This window comes from Oncorhynchus clarkii, chromosome 27 (genome assembly GCF_045791955.1).
Source record: "Oncorhynchus clarkii lewisi isolate Uvic-CL-2024 chromosome 27, UVic_Ocla_1.0, whole genome shotgun sequence".
Lineage (NCBI taxonomy): Eukaryota > Metazoa > Chordata > Actinopteri > Salmoniformes > Salmonidae > Oncorhynchus > Oncorhynchus clarkii.
In genome coordinates, this window is record NC_092173.1 from 38,705,339 (window position 1) to 38,722,009 (window position 16,671).

At 43.6% G+C, this 16,671-nt stretch overlaps 2 protein-coding genes across 5 annotated transcripts in view; one reads left to right on the forward strand and one right to left on the reverse strand.

Annotated features, from left to right (window-relative positions):
• Positions 1-16,671, forward strand: part of LOC139386072 (ventricular zone expressed PH domain-containing 1) — a 140,519-nt gene that overhangs the window by 34,819 nt on the left and 89,029 nt on the right. The window lies entirely within an intron of this gene.
• Positions 2,011-15,628, reverse strand: LOC139386200 (pentraxin 3, long a). Of its 4 annotated transcripts, none has more exons than XM_071131677.1 (6): positions 14,829-15,513; positions 10,669-10,834; positions 8,061-8,440; positions 2,690-4,421; positions 2,485-2,603; positions 2,011-2,404 (listed from the first exon to the last, which is right to left on the reverse strand). In XM_071131677.1, exons 1-4 carry the CDS (start codon positions 14,965-14,967, stop codon positions 3,757-3,759), a joined length of 1,350 nt encoding a protein of 449 aa, XP_070987778.1. In that variant the 5' UTR covers positions 14,968-15,513; the 3' UTR covers positions 2,011-2,404; positions 2,485-2,603; positions 2,690-3,756. The 4 variants fall into 4 exon arrangements, with proteins under 4 accessions (XP_070987778.1, XP_070987776.1, XP_070987777.1 ...); XM_071131675.1 differs by having other exon boundaries at positions 2,011-2,384; positions 2,465-2,583; positions 2,647-4,421; XM_071131676.1 differs by having other exon boundaries at positions 2,011-2,524; positions 14,829-15,628.

The following is a 16,671-nucleotide window of genomic DNA, read 5'->3' on the forward strand; positions in this document are numbered from 1 at the left end:
TCAGTAATATTTCAACAGTATATCTGTCAGTAATATTTCAACAGTATATCTGTCAGTAATATTTCAACAGTATATCTGTCAGTAATATTTCAACAGTATATCTGTCAGTAATATTTCAACAGTATATCTGTATCATGTCAGCAATATTTCAACAGTATATCTGTCAGTAACATTTCAACAGTATATCTGCAGCATGTCAGTAATATTTCAACAGTATATCTGTCAGTAACATTTCAACAGTATATCTGTATCGTGTCAGTAACATTTCAACAGTATATCCCATCTACGATCAACAAACATTCAGGAGACTACTGGCTTACAAATGGCTCATTCATCCTCCCTCCTCTCCCCTGTAACTATTCCCCAGGTCGTTGTTGTAAATGAGAATGTGTTCTCAGCCAACTAACCTGGTAAAATAAGGGTAAAATAAAACAAATATCACCAGCATCTCAACTGCGTATCAGTTTAACAGCATATTTGTTGTAATTCTAGTAACTATCTGTAGATATGCTTTGGGACTATCCAAATAAAGTGAAACAAGTTGGGCTTAGTTGGCAGTCTACAGACTATCTACCTCACATTCAACTATACTACATGACCGAAAGTATGTGGACACCTGCTCGTCGAACATCTCATTCTAAAATCATGGGCATTAATATGGAGTTGGTCCCCCCTTTGCTGCTATAACAGCCTCCACTCTTCTGGGAAGGCTTTCCACTAGATGTTGGGACATTGCTGTGGGGACTTGCTTCCATTCAGCAACAAGAGCATTAGTGAGGTCGGGCACTGATGTTGGGCTATTAGGCCTGGCTCGCAGTCGCCGTTCCAATTCATCCCAAAGGTGTTCGATGGGGTTGAGGTCAGGGCTATGTGCAGGCCAGTCAAGTAATTCCACACTGATCTCGACAAACCATTTCTGTATGGACCTCGCTTTGTGCATGGGGGTATTGTCATGCTGAAACCAAACTGTTGCCAAAAAGTTGGAAGCACAGAATTGTCTAGAATGTCATTGAATGTTGTAGTGTTAAGATTTCCTTTCACTGGAACTAAGGGGCCTGAACCATGACAAATAGACTCAGATCATAATGTCTCCTCCACCAAACTTTACAGTTAGCACTATGCATTCAGGCAGGTAGCGTTCTCCAGGCATCTGCCAAACACAGATTTGTCCATCGGACTGCCAGATGGTGAAGCGTGATTCATCACTCAAGATAACACGTTCCCACTGAGCCAGAGTCCAATGGCGGCAAGCTTTACACCACTCCAACCGACGCTTGGAATTGCGCACGGTGATCTTAGGCTTGTGTGTGATTGCTCGGAAACACATTTCATGAAGTTCTTGTGCTGACGTTGATTCCAGTGGCAGTTTGGAACTCGGTAGTGAGCTTTGCAACCGAGGTCAGATGGTGTTTACACGCTACGCGCTTCGGCACTTGCCGGTCCCGTTCTGTGAGCTTCTGTGGCCTACCACTTCGCGGCTGAGCCGTTGTTGCTCCTACACGTTTCCACTTCACAATAACAGTACTTACAGTTGACCGAGGCAGCTCTAGCGGGGCAGAAATTTGACGAACTGACTTGTTGGAAAGGTGGCATCCTATGACGGTGCCACGTTGAAAGCCACTAAGCTCTTCTGGAAGGCCATTCTACTGCCAAAGTGTGGCTACAGAGATTGCATGACTGTGTGCTCAATTTTATACACCTATCAGCAACAGGTGTGACTGAAATATCCGAATCCACTAATTCGATGGTGTGTCCACAAACCTTTGTATATCTAGTTTATGTATCAGCTGATGAGCAAGTTCAGTGCATTTACTAACACTCTAGTCCCAATGCATAACCACAGAGGGTTACTATCTAAATAAAGTGAAAGACTGTTGAATTAAGTTAATATGCAATAATCACTCAAAACATCCAAATCTGCAACTGTTGTTGGGATGATTGAAATGACCTTCTAACACTTGAGCACCTTGTCTTTCCTGTTGGTGAGGAAGAAACGCATCAGAGGCTTAATGTTAACATGTAATTTTATTCCCGTTTCTCGTTTATTCTCCATTTTTAGTCATACTGTATGCCAAAAAATATTTATATACAAAATACATTCATTTTTACTTCTTGACAAAAACACAAAACAATTTACAATATGATACACATTGGCCTACTACGTTAACAAAGAGCAGAGATCGTTGTAACAGATTCTGTAAAAATTGTCCACAGTTCCGCTTTTCAAATCAAGTGTTTCTGTCTCAAATGAGATGCGGAACAAACAGGGACTAAGTAATCTTATTGCATCATCCATTGGCACCCATTTCAAGGAGAAGAAACACCTCTGGGTGTATGGAAAGACATCTGGGTGTATGGAAACACCTCAGGGTGTATGGAAAGACCTCTGGGTGTATGGAAACACCTCAGGGTGTATGGAAAGACCTCTGGGTGTATGGAAACACCTCTGGGTGTATGGAAAGACCTCTGGGTGTATGGAAACACCTCAGGGTGTATGGAAAGACCTCTGGGTGTATGGAAACACCTCAGGGTGTATGGAAAGACCTCTGGGTGTATGGAAACACCTCTGGTGTATGGAAAGACCTCTGGGTGTATGGAAAGACCTCTTGGTGGTGTATGGAAAGACCTCTGGGTGTATGGAAAGACCTCTGGGTGTATGGAAAGACCTCTTGGTGGTGTATGGAAAGACCTCTGGGTGTATGGAAAACTAAGCAAAATACAAAACAACAAAAATATTATGTTTTTCACATCTGAATGTAAACACTTTGATAAATACAAAGTTGGAAACGACGCTTGGGAAAATGTTTTACTTTTGCCGGAAGCATAAGATTATAAAGTAATAGAATGATTAAAACCTCCTATGGCAGCTTGCAGATAGTTGTCACTACGTAGCCATGCTAGAGAGGACAAAGGTAAAGTGTTTTTTAGCCAGAAATTCCACTTTAACAACTAACCCAAACCTCAACCCTTTCTCATTTACCTTACTCCTTAACCCTAACACTCCATTAATAACAAACAGCTAACGTACTTGCACTGCTGATGATATAGCCAATTTGGTCCTCTCTAGCATGGCCATCTAGTGATGACACTTGCAAACTGGTTTTGTGCCAGTTGACCCAAAGCATCTTTTTGTCTCTCTCACCTCTGTTCTTTCCTTTTCATTTTTCTCTTTATATCTGTGGTAAATGATGTTTGTTCCACTTCTACTCCTTAGACTATGTATACTAATGCTTCTCACCGTGTGTGTGTGTGTGTGTGTGTGTGTGTGTGTGTGTGTGTGTGTGTGTGTGTGTGTGTGTGTTACCACTGCTTCTCTAAATGGGAAACACTCCTCTAACAGGGCACATTCTTCTCCAGTCTCTTTAGCCATTAAAGAGAGCTGGTGTTGTTGTTCATGTTCACATTGTTGTTGCAGTCTCAGCCGGTCGGGCTGTTCTGCACTGCAGGTCTTAGGGCAGCAGAGTTAGTTTATAATGGTGACGACGAAGATGATGATAGTTAATTTAAATGATGAAAGTTCATTTACATGATGAAAACGATGGTTCATTTAAATGATGATGATTATGATGATGAAAATGATAGTTAATTTAAATGATGATGATTATGATGATGATGAAGATGTAGAGTTGATTTAAACGATGATAATGATAGTTCATTTAAATGATGAGGATTAGGATGAAGATGATGAGGATTATGATGATGAAGCTGATAGAATTGATTTAAATGATGATGATGATGATGAAAACATCATCAGAGTTAGTTGATGAACTGAGCACCCCCGTGAGGCACAATCTCCGTCAAGCCCCACCCAACTACATTCCCCCTCTGCTCACACCCCTCACCGTCTTGCAAAGCCAGCTGGGATATCTCCTCCTCCGCCAGCACACGGTCCCACATGTTCACCCCTGTCATCTTCCCAGCGAATGCCAACTTGGCATCGAAGCCTCCCTCAAACCCAGGCATCTGACTCCCACTGCCACCTGACCCTCCAGAGACCCCACCGTCGTTCTTCTCCTGCCCCAGCTGGAGTGAGCCTCCATCCGGTAACATGTGGCCCTCGGCCACCCCGGGTGTGAATGCCACTCTGTGTCCATCGGCCCATAGTGACGCTATGCCCTGCTCAGAGCTCCAAGCCCCACATAGGTGGGTCCAAACTCCTCCTCCTTTCACCACTCCCCGTGCCTCCACCAGGTGAGCCTCTCCTCCCACGGTGAAGAGAGCCCTTGTTCCGCTAAGAAGGAGCTGTATCTCATAGGGGTTCCGTTTGGTTCCGTAGGAAAACAGCACGGTTCTGTTGGAGACGGAGACGGGCTTGGCCCACAGGCACACGGTGAAGGAAGAGAGGGAGAGAGGGAGGTCTGGTGTCACTGACGAGAAGATGCGACGGGAACGCATAGGGAAGAGAAGAGCTGTCTCACAGCCTGCGAGAGAGGAGGGAGGGAGGAGAGGATGAGAGAATAGCTTTAGTCATTTTGCGGTTATTATTGATCTGAAAGATGACAAAATCAGGAGAGAAATCAAGAGGGAGATGGAAAAAGACCCTGTATGCTGTCTCACAGGGCATTTTCAGTCCTACGCTCTGTTCTCACAAGCACTACAGATGACCAGATCATATTGTCTTTATCTCACATCAAGAAACACTTCACTAGATATTAGTTATGTATATAATGTACAATGATTCCGCTGAAGTCATTGCCACCACGCCCAAAAAAATAAGGAACATGACAAAATATGTCTGCCGAGGCCGAGGTGCACTTTGAATGTGCTAGATCAATCCACATTTACTTTTCCTCTGCAAACAAAACGACTAATGAATATAAGAATCTGCCAAGCCATAGTAGAATAGTTTATCTATTTATCTAACTGGCTTGTTGTTGTTGAGTTCTATGCAATATAAATATTCCTCCCGAGGCGTATTAAAGTTTGGAGTGCCATAGGGATGTGAGCATGCATTCTGACAAGCACAACACTCCTTGCAATCGTAAAAAAAAAGCAGTTTTAATGGCCTTTGTTAAAAATGTGTTTATTAATTATTATACTTGTTAATTATGTATTTATTTCTCAACTGCTAATTATGTCGCGAACTGCACCATTTTAAACCCAGAGTTTGTAGCAGCAGCATGGTTAAGTGAGTTGCTGTGCAATTCACCGTGAGTGTATAGGGGTGAGGTGGGCCAAATGTAACACGGGTCACTTGTAGGGTAACTTGGGGTAAAATGCCCCCCTTCTCAAAATATTTTTGGGCGTAGTGATTTAAAAAATTGTGATGAAACAGATTAGATTGATTGTTTAGCAAGAGTAGTGGCAACCAGGGAAAATGTTGGGGGGGGGGCAAAATGATTTATGTGAGAAGTACAGGGTCCCTGTGTGTTACCTCGGGTGGCGGGTTACCCCAAGTTACCCTAACAGGTAGGCCTACATGATATTAACTGTTTATGCAAGTTTTTTTGTGACGTCAAATTCTTCAATAGGAACCTAACTAGTTAAAAGATCACTAGTTAAAAGATTAGCCCAATAGGGTAAATACAGGTAGGCAACCCCATGCTTCAGCCTATTCATTTATAGCCACTATGCTGCATCAGTTGGGCTACAGGTGATCATTGTTATTGCTAAAAGCATACATGTTAATATGGACCGTGCATAGGCTATATGCATGGTCCAATATGTTAAAATAATTCTACCAAATCATTTTAGCATTATGTTATTGGGTTTATTTCTGGAGGTGGAAATTATATATATTCATTTTGGAGTAGAATGTCCTTTTGAAGTCACCTTCACCCCTAACCCTACCCCTAACCCCACCCCTAACCCTAACCCCACCCCTAACCCTAACCCCACCCCTAACCCTACCCCTAACCCTAACCCTAACCCCACCCCTAATCCTAACCCCACCCCTAACCCCACCCCTAACCCTACCCCTAACCCTACCCCTAACCCCACCCCTAACCCTAACCCCACTGCTACACATTTTTGTTATGTAACCAGATTATTTTATTATCCCTGTGAGAGATCTCCGTTAGCGACATTGTTGTACCCAATATGAATGACTATAGAATTATATATATATTGTATAGGAGGATCTCTATGGTTGAACCTTAAACAGTCGTGCCAAGGATCTCTATGGTTGAACCTTTAACAGTCATGCCATTGGAGCAGTTTGGTATTTGAGCGGTAGACCATGGTGTGATCAGTGTACAGAGAGGGTGTTTGAGGTTCAGGCTGCGGTCAGTGTTAATGATGTCATAGACCAAAAGTTTTTCCCTGTCTTTTCCCACTCGGCGGGCGCAGTCGTTTTTCTCTCTCTCTCTCTCTCTCTCTCTCTCTCTCTCTCTCTCTCTCTCTCCTTTAGGCGATGAAAGAGTAAACTGTATGCTCACCATGTCTGTTTCTTATCACACAACCCACTCTTTCATTTGCTTGTGCACAAGTAAGCCTGTGCGTGTGTGTGTGTGTGTGTGTGTGTGTGTGTGTGTGTGTGTGTGTGTGTGTGTGTGTGTGTGTGTGTGTGTGTGTGTGTGTGTGTGTGTGTGTGTGTGTGTGTGTGTGTGTGTGTGTGTGTGTGTGTGTGTGTGTGCGTACGTACGTGTGTGTGTGCGTGCGTGCGTGTTTCTGTGTGTATGACTAAGTGGGTTTTGAATCAGTGTGGACAGCTCCCTTTCCCCTCTCTCTGCAGCAGCAGCAGCATTCTGATAGCTAGGTCATGACACTGAGACTCCTCCTACCAGACCCTAAATGTTGACGTTACATTTGTCTCAGGTTTCTCTCCGGGGGTAACCTTTCCCATCTGGTTCTGCTTCCCAGGGTGTTTTGCTGTGGTTGCTTTGTCAACCTGCTAATGATTATACCTCCTTCTGCTCAGTATCCAGGTTTACAGGGCGGATGATATAGACGGTGTGTGTGTGTGTGTGTGTGCGTGTGTGTGTGCAATGTAAAAAGCATTGAAGTTCTATCTGATTAATGCTGAGAACTGGAGCTGGCTCACTGAAAGACCTGGCGGCTATATATATATATGAACAGACTTGATTCAGAGAGACTCCTCTTTATAGAACAATAGCCTTGTTGCTCTCTGGGCTTATTGTAAGTCCTCAAACTCATTTTGTTTTTGATTGAATTTCAACAGAGTAAGTAGGTAGAGGTCTGAACAGGGCCTGTGGGTGTATTTCAGATGCAGAGACTGAGCTTGGAACACGGAAAGGCACTCTAGTAAGAATCAATTTATATTATTCATTTTTAAGAAAAATTTACCAGAATTGTTGTTTATATTCATACTCTCTAAGTATATATTTCCTATTTTCATTCTTTCAAGAATGATGGGTTGTTAATGATCACATTGCCTGGGAGGGATGTCTGGTGTGATTCTGGTGAGAGGAGTGCTGTATTACCTGATGGTGTCTAAACATCTTCTACTTTATGTAGAGCAGGGCTTGTCAACCTGGTTACTGTACCACCAAGTACATGTTGCTCTGCCTAGAGTACCACTGAAATACCCCCTCATGTGCAGTTTACCAGTAAGTCTACTGTCTCATGAGTCTTTTCAAGTTCCCCATGTGGATAGGTCAGTACTAGTGCCCCTGGTTGGGTCATGTTCCCCATGTGGATAGGTCTGGTACTAGTGCCCCTGGTTGGGTCAAGTTCTCCATGTGGATAGGTCAGTACTAGTGCCCCTGGTTGGGTCAAGTTCCCCATGTGGATAGGTCAGTACTAGTGCCCCTGGTTGGGTCAAGTTCCCCATGTGGATAGGTCTGGTACTAGTGCCCCTGGTTGGGTCAAGTTCCCTATGTGGATAGGTCTGGTACAAGTGCCCCTGGTTGGGTCAAGTTCCCTATGTGGATAGGTCTGGTACTAGTGCCCCTGGTTGGGTCAAGTTCCCTATTTGGATAGGTCAGTACTAGTGCCCCTGGTTGGGTCAAGTTCCCCATGTGGATAGGTCAGTACTAGTGCCCCTGGTTGGGTCAAGTTCCCCATGTGGATAGGTCAGTACTAGTGCCCCCTGGTTGAGGACCACTAATGTAAAGGATGGCAGGATGTATAGACAGGGACACAGGAAGTGGTGTTCTCACCTGCAGGCAGGTGTCGTTGCTGTGCCGACTTGAGCGCGAGCTCTAGCACTGCCCTCGTCTTCGCCAGCTCTGTCACCACGGCAACCAGCATCTCTGCTGATGCCACTTCCTGCTGCAAGTTTTCCCCCTTAGCCTCTGGATTACTCAGGCAGATGTTTTCCAGCTTGATAAGTTGGATAGCCTGTGTCCTCACTGCAGTTAGAAGCTGCTGTAACAGCTTTTCCTGATGGCTATTCCCAGCTGAATTCCCAGCATCAGTGCTTCGATCCTGTCTGAGATGCTCCATGCTCTCCCTGAGGCGAGCCTCCATCTGCATGGACATCCTCCGCCCAGCGGTCTCCACCGCAACGCCACAGGCCCCTCCGTACTGAGCCACGAACCTGTGGTGAGGAGAAGAAGGATTAGAGAGGGATTACATCAGAGACCAGGAAGTACAGTACACATGGGAGCCAAGCTAGCCAACTGCACCAGTAGTTTCTTACGCCCAATTCCACATGGACTCCTGTCAGATATACACAGGTGTACAGAGGTTAGGGAGGTAAAGGTCGATTTCGGATTGCTGGTTATGATCCATTGGCTGAGAGTTCCATTTATAATGAACAAAAAAATAAACGCAACATGAGTTACAGTTCATAAGGAAATCCGTCAATTGAAATAAATGTATTAGGCCCATTAGACTCATTATGCAGGGCACAGCCATGGGTGGGCCTAGGAGGGCATAAGCTCACCCACTTGGGAGAAAGATTCACCTACTGGGGAGCCAGAATGAGTTTTTCACCACAAAAGAGCTTTATTACAGACAGAAATACTCCCCAGCACAAGGTGCACCTGTGTAATGATCATGCTGTTCAATCAGCTTCTTGATATGCCACACCTGTCTGGTGGATAGATTATCTTGGCAAAGAAGAAATGCTCACTAACAGGGATATAAACACATTTGGCGATAAATAAGCTTTTTGTGGGTATGGAAAATGTATGGGATTTTTTATTTCAGATCATGAAACATGGGACCAACACTTTACATGTTGCGTTTATATTTTTTTTCAGTATATATACAGTACCAGTCAAATGTTTGGACACACCTACTCATTCAAGTGTTTTTCTTTAGTTTTACTATTTTCTACATTGTAGAATAATAGTGAAGACATCAAACTATTAAATACACATATGGAATCATGTAGTAAGCAAAAAAGTGTTAAACAAATCAAAATATATTTTATATTTGAGATGCCACCCGTTTCCTTGATGACAGCTTTGCACACTCTTCTTATTCTCTCAACCAGTTTCATGAGGTAGTCACCTGGAATCCATTTCAATTCACAGATGTGCCTTGTTTAATTTGTGGAATTTCTTTCCTTAATGCGTTTGATGCCAATAAGTTGTGTTGTGACAAGGTAGAGGTGGTATACAGAATGATATGATATATTTGGTAAAAGACCAAGTCCATATTATGGCAAGAATAGCTCAAATATACACAGAGAAATACATGAAGGTCAGTCAATCCAGAAAATGTCAAGAACTTTTAAAGTTTCTTCAAGTGCAGTCGCAAAAACCATCAAGCGCTATGATGAAACTGGCTCTCATAAGGCCCGCCATAGGAAAGGAATACCCAGAGTTACCTCTGCTGCAGAGGATAAGTTCATTAGAGTTACCAGTCTCAGAAATTGCAGCCCAAAAAATGCTTCACTGAGTTCAAGTAACATCGCAACATCAATTGTTCAGAGAAGACTGCATGAATCAGGCCTTCATGGTCGAATTTCTGCAAAGAAACCACCACTAAAGGACACCAATAATAATAAGAGACTTGCTTAGGCCAACAAGCACGAGCAATGGATATTAGACTGGTGGAAATCTGTCTTTTGTTCTGATGAGTCCAAATTAGAAATATATTTTTTTAATGAGACGCAGAGTAGGTGGACAGATGATATCTTCATGTGTGGTTCCCACCGTGAAGCATGTAGGAGTAGGTGTGATGGTGTTGGGGTGTTTTGCTGGTTCCACTGTCAGTGATTTATTTATAATTCAAGGCACACTTAACCAGCATGCTACCACAGCATTCTGCAGCGATACACCATCCCATCTTGTTTGAGCTTAGTGGGACTACCATTTTTTTTTCAACAGGACAATGACCCAACACACTTCCTGGATGTACAAGGGCTATTTGACCAAGAAGGAGAGTGATGGAGTGCTGCATCAGATGATCTGGCCTCCACAATCACCCAACCTCAACCCAATTGAGATGATTTGGGATGAGTTCGACCGCAGAGTGAAGGAAAAGCAGCCGACAAGTGCTCAGCATTTGTGGGAACTCCTTTTGGAAAATCATTCCAGGTGAAGCTGGTTGAGAGAATGCCGAGAGTGTGCAAAGTTGTCATCAAGGCAAATGGTGGCTACTTTGAAGAATCTAAAATCTAAAATGTATTTTGACTTGTTTAACACTTTTTTGGTTACTACATAATTCCATATGTGTTATATCATAGTTTTGATATCTTCACTCTTATTCTACAATGTAGAAAATAGTAAAACTTAAGAAAAACCCTTGAATGACAAACTTTTGACTTTATATAAGTTCATATACATAGCACAGACTTTCTTCTCAAAAACCAACCTTAGCATCTCTCCACGCAGCGACCCCAATTCCACCTTGATGATGTCATCGGAGAACTGCAGAAGCATGTTCTCCCTCATCTGAGAGTTCTCCAGCATGGAGAAAAGCTTGTCCCATTTAGTCATGTCTGTAGCCTTACAGGGTCCTGGGGCTGGGGTAGCTGTGGCTGAGAGAGGGAGAAAGAGAGAAAGAGAGAGAGAGAGAGAGAGAGAGATGAGAAAGAGAGAGAGGAGAGAGAGAGGAGAGAGAAGAGAGAGAGAGAGAGAGAAAGAGAAAGAGAGAGAGAGGAAGTGAAATTAATGAATACAAGCCATCTAACATACATGCCTGTATGAACTGCTCCACCTCTCCTTCCCACTCAATTGAATTGAATTAAATTTAATTGAGTGGGAAGGAGAGGTTGGGTATGTTAGAGAGCTTTTTATTCATACATTTTAAGTCAACACTGAGATGTCTCAATAATCATTCACTTCCTATCCTTTCTCCTGTCAACTGTCCATCTCTCTCTTAGATTGTCCCTTTCTCCTGTAAACTGTCCATCTCTCTCTTACATCAATCCAACTGTCCTCTCTCTCAGATTGTCCCTTTCTCCTGTAAACTGTCCATCTCTCTCTCAGATTGTCCCTTTCTCCTGTAAACTGTCCATCTCTCTCTCAGTGTCCCTTTCTCCTGTAAACTGTCCATCTCTCTCTTAGATTGTCCCTTTCTCCTGTAAACTGTCCATCTCTCTCTTAGATTGTCCCTTTCTCCTGTAAACTGTCCATCTCTCTCTTAGATTGTCCCTTTCTCCTGTAAACTGTCCATCTCTCTCTCAGATTGTCCCTTTCTCCTGTAAACTGTCCATCTCTCTCTTACATCCATCCAACTGTCCATCTCTCTCTCAGATTGTCCCTTTCTCCTGTAAACTGTCCATCTCTCTCTTACATCCATCCAACTGTCCATCTCTCTCTCAGATTGTCCCTTTCTCCTGTAAACTGTCCATCTCTCTCTTAGATTGTCCCTTTCTCCTGTAAACTGTCCATCTCTCTCTCAGATTGTCCCTTTCTCCTGTAAACTGTCCATTTCTCTCTCAGATTGTCCCTTTCTCCTGTAAACTGTCCATCTCTCACTTAGTGTCCATTTCTCCTGTAAACTGTCCATCTCTCTCTCAGATTGTCCCTTTCTCCTGTAAACTGTCCATCTCTCTCTTAGATTGTCCCTTTCTCCTGTAAACTGTCCATCTCTCTCTTAGATTGTCCCTTTCTCCTGTAAACTGCCCATCTCTCTCTTATATTGTCCCTTTCTCCTGTAAACTGTCCATCTCTCTCTCAGATTGTCCCTTTCTCCTGTAAACTGTCCATCTCTCTCTCAGAGTGTCCCTTTCTCCTGTAAACTGTCCATCTCTCTCTTAGATTGTCCCTTTCTCCTGTAAACTGTCCATCTCTCTCTTAGATTGTCCCTTTCTCCTGTAAACTGTCCATCTCTCTCTTAGATTGTCCCTTTCTCCTGTAAACTGTCCATCTCTCTCTCAGATTGTCCCTTTCTCCTGTAAACTGTCCATCTCTCTCTTACATCCATCCAACTGTCCATCTCTCTCTCAGATTGTCCCTTTCTCCTGTAAACTGTCCATCTCTCTCTTACATCCATCCAACTGTCCATCTCTCTCTCAGATTGTCCCTTTCTCCTGTAAACTGTCCATCTCTCTCTTAGATTGTCCCTTTCTCCTGTAAACTGTCCATCTCTCTCTCAGATTGTCCCTTTCTCCTGTAAACTGTCCATTTCTCTCTCAGATTGTCCCTTTCTCCTGTAAACTGTCCATCTCTCACTTAGTGTCCATTTCTCCTGTAAACTGTCCATCTCTCTCTCAGATTGTCCCTTTCTCCTGTAAACTGTCCATCTCTCTCTTAGATTGTCCCTTTCTCCTGTAAACTGTCCATCTCTCTCTTAGATTGTCCCTTTCTCCTGTAAACTGCCCATCTCTCTCTTATATTGTCCCTTTCTCCTGTAAACTGTCCATCTCTCTCTCAGATTGTCCCTCTCTCCATCCAACCGTCCATCTCTCTCTTAGATGGTCCCTTTCTCCTGTAAACTACTTTTTTCTCTCCCTTTGCTTGAAACAGTATCAATCTATTCCCGCTCTGTCCCTCTCTTTCTCTTTCCGTGTCCTGTATCCTGGCAATTTGAGTTATTGTCACAGTGTCTTTCTCTGGTGTGGGAATGTGTTATGTTACTCTCCAGTGTTTGTTTGGGCCACTTCATCTTTAGTAATGTAAAATCACATTACAAACTGCCCTGAGCAAATGTACTGTTGGTTATGGTTTTCTGTATGAGTACCAAGCATACACACACACGCACGCACGCACACACACACACACACACACACACACACACACACACACACACACACACACACACACACACACACACACACACACACACACACACACACACACACACACACACACACACACACACACACACACACACACACACACACAGAGGAGCCTGCCTTCCGAAATAGCTGAGAGAAGAATTTCCCAATTAAATAGTATTTCTTTGATCAATGACCAGTCATTCATAATGGTCTTTTCCCAATAGGAGGCTAAAAGCTCCGGTCTCCTCTCGCTCAACTTACTCTCTGACAGAGAACATCTCTGCCCAGACTTTCCCAGACAATACTGACAGAACACATTGAGAAACACTCCCTCAGCCACAACTACTGTAGATAGATTGACTGACAGAGCACAGCTAGATCAGTGATTCCCAAATGTATGTTGCTTTATAACCCCACCTAAAGCTTTTGGAAATTTATGAACCGCTGAATTGGAAGTGACTCACCATTCGATAAACACTGGTCCAGATTATTTACATTATCTATGTACTGTACTTAATGTACTCTGGCAGAGAAGAGAGAGAAGAGAAGGAAGAGAGATACGAGAAGAGAGAGAGGAGAAGAGAGAGGAGAAGAGAGAGAAGAGGAGAAGAGAAGAGAGAAGAGAAAAGAGGAGAGAGGAGAGAAGAGAGAAAAGAGAGGAGTAGAGTGAGAAGAGAGGGAACATGTCCAGATGTGCTCAGCACTAACACAGTCAGTGCTCACACTCTCTATGATTAGTCTTTGCGCGTCATATCCAGAGACGAAAAACTTGACAAAGACCAACACTGGACAGAGTACATCTAGACATACTTTTATAACCCACATACATAGCACAATGATTCTAAAATCAAACTCTTTTAGTATGATATCTGGACACACACTGTCTGAACACAGCCATACAGATGTCTGAAGATACAAAGGTTGCCTTAACGCAGAATTCATAATTTTCACTGAGAAAGATAAATAAACGCAGAAGAAATATCAAAACGCAGATCTAGTGATTCAGTTTCACTTCTTCACTCGGATAAGACATTTTTTCTGTGGTAAACATAAGAAATCTGATGGCCATGCATCGTTTTTGCTATAAAAAAAAGACCTTGCTCTTTCATTCTAAGCTAATTTACTGATGAGTGGCTGCTAACCAACTAGCGTTGGATTTCTAATGTCATCTGATGAAATCTAAGCTCTTTTCTGTGGAAGGTTTTGCATACATTTATTTTGTTTGATGAAAAAACGTCAGTTGCCTTGCCCAATATCACTCTATTGAAGCAAAAAACATTGTTGTCTTTCAATTTAAAACGCAGGCAAAATGTGTTTTTTTAATGCTTTAAAAAAAAATTAACATGCAGATTTCTAAAAGCTAACTCCATTTCTGGACTTTTTGACCAGCTGATTTAAGTCATGAACAAGCCTGACACTAAAACCTTCATTCAATCATGACTGGCATTCAGTGGGCTGTGACTGAACAAAGTCAATTCACTAATGTTACGTGAAAATCCTACTTGAGACAAACACACTGAGACAGTCTGTTTCATTCAGTTCAAATTGTTGATGAACTTGTTGTTCCACAAATGAACATCACAGATGTATTTAAAAGCTTAACACATTTCATATATTATAAAGCCTAGTATGAGAGGCTAAGGAACCGTTGGGCCATCGACATGCCAAAAGCATGAACAGATACGATGATGGGCTAATCCCATAGAACATGAGACATATTCCTTACTCAGCATTCAGAGCTCTCATACACACACACACACACACACACACACACACACACACACACACACACACACACTTGACTTACGCTCCAGTGGCTCTCCCTCTGTGATCTCGTTGAAGTAGCTGTCACCATAGTTCACCTCTATATCGTCTTCGTACCCAAGACTCAGCGACACACACACCGACACCAGACACGCTGCCTGGGGGAGCCGCCACAGAAACATGCTGCCTGCCGTCCGTCCGTCTCAGAGAGTCTGTCTGTCTGTGTTGAGGTCTATCTATCTGTCAGAGACTTTGTGTGGTGAGTTTTGTCTGCTTTTTCTCTGTCTCACAATGTGTGTGAGTATGTTGAGAGAGAGGTAAATGTGAGTATGTTGAGAGAGAGGTAAATGTGAGTATGTTGAGAGAGAGGTAAATGTGAGTATGTTGAGAGAGAGGTAAATGTGAGTATGTTGAGAGAGGTAAATGGGAGTGTGTGTTAAATATCTCAGACCTATTTCTTCGACTCTTTCTCTCTCTCTGTCTCTCTCTCGACCTCTTTCTCTTTCTTTCAATCTCTATCTTTCCTCCTATATGTCCCTGTTGACCACTCACCCTGTTGGCTTCCTCTATATGTGTATGTTCTCTTTCTGACTCTATCGCTCTCTCTGTTTTCTCTCTCTTTCTCTCTGTCTCGCTCTCTCTTTCTCTCTCTCTCTTGTTAAATGCTAAACAATCCCTTGCCAGCGGTCCTGGTAGGGTTGTATTCTCTGGCTTAGAGGGAATGGGTCAGAGAGCGGGTTTGCCTGGGCTATATAAACACACTCAGATCCTTCCCCTAGTTCTGCACAGCCCAGTACACAGCCAAGCTCGGCACCAGCCCCCAGCCCATCCTATCCTAGCTCTGTCCCAGCCTTAGCCCAGCCTATACCATGCCCCAGCCTGAGTTTCAATGTCACACACTCACACACACACACACACACACACACACACACACACACACACACACACACACACACACACACACACACACACACACACACACAGAGAGTCCAGCACAGCCAGTGGAGCTAGGCAGTGAGTAATTCTTCGTTGGAGGTAGCATATGCCGGGTGTGGATGTGGGGGGGGGGGGGGGGGGGGGGTAGGCTATAGGTGTGTGTGGGGGAGGTAGGGGTGAATGGAACCCAGACTTTAGGGGCTTCTAAATGGGGATATTGTTCTCGCTCTCACTTTTGTTTATTTATTTATTTTCCCAACTGACTCAACGTGTGTATGTGTGTGTGTGTGTGTGTGTGCATGTGTGTATTCAGTGGGGATGGCGTAATTACTTCCTCATGGGATTTTTAAGGATTTGCCTCCACCCCTGCCACCCCCACATGCTCTCTCTCCTGCTGCCTCTGTCTTTCTCCCTTCCCCATTCTGTCTGTCTTTCTCTCTCTTTCTCTGAGGCAAGCGGGTGGACTTGCTACCTTGGGCTTTAAACACAGCGTAGCACCAAGGGCATGAGGTCTTTAAAAAACATGAAAGCACTTTCTGCTTTATTTAATAACACATGGGAGAGGGGAAGTGACCTTCCTATCTTTGACCTGCTAACACAAAATTTAACAGAGAAGTGACTGGGGGAGATTGAGAAAGACAGAGAGAGAGAGAGAGAGAGAGAGAGAGAGAGAGAGAGAGAGAGAGAGAGAGAGAGAGAGAGAGAGAGAGAGAGAGAGAGAGAGAGAGAGAGAGAGAGAGAGAGAGAGAGAGAGAGAGAGAGAGAGAGAGAGAGAGAGAGAGAGGGGTAAAATGTTCCTCACATGTTGTGTGTGTGTGTACAGATGTGGTTACCAAGCCGCCTTTATGGAGCCTACCTGAGGTCTATTATACACCAACAGGAAACACATGATGTATACTGCTCTAACCACATGAGACAGAGAGCGAGTGTGTGTGCGTGCAAGAAAGCCC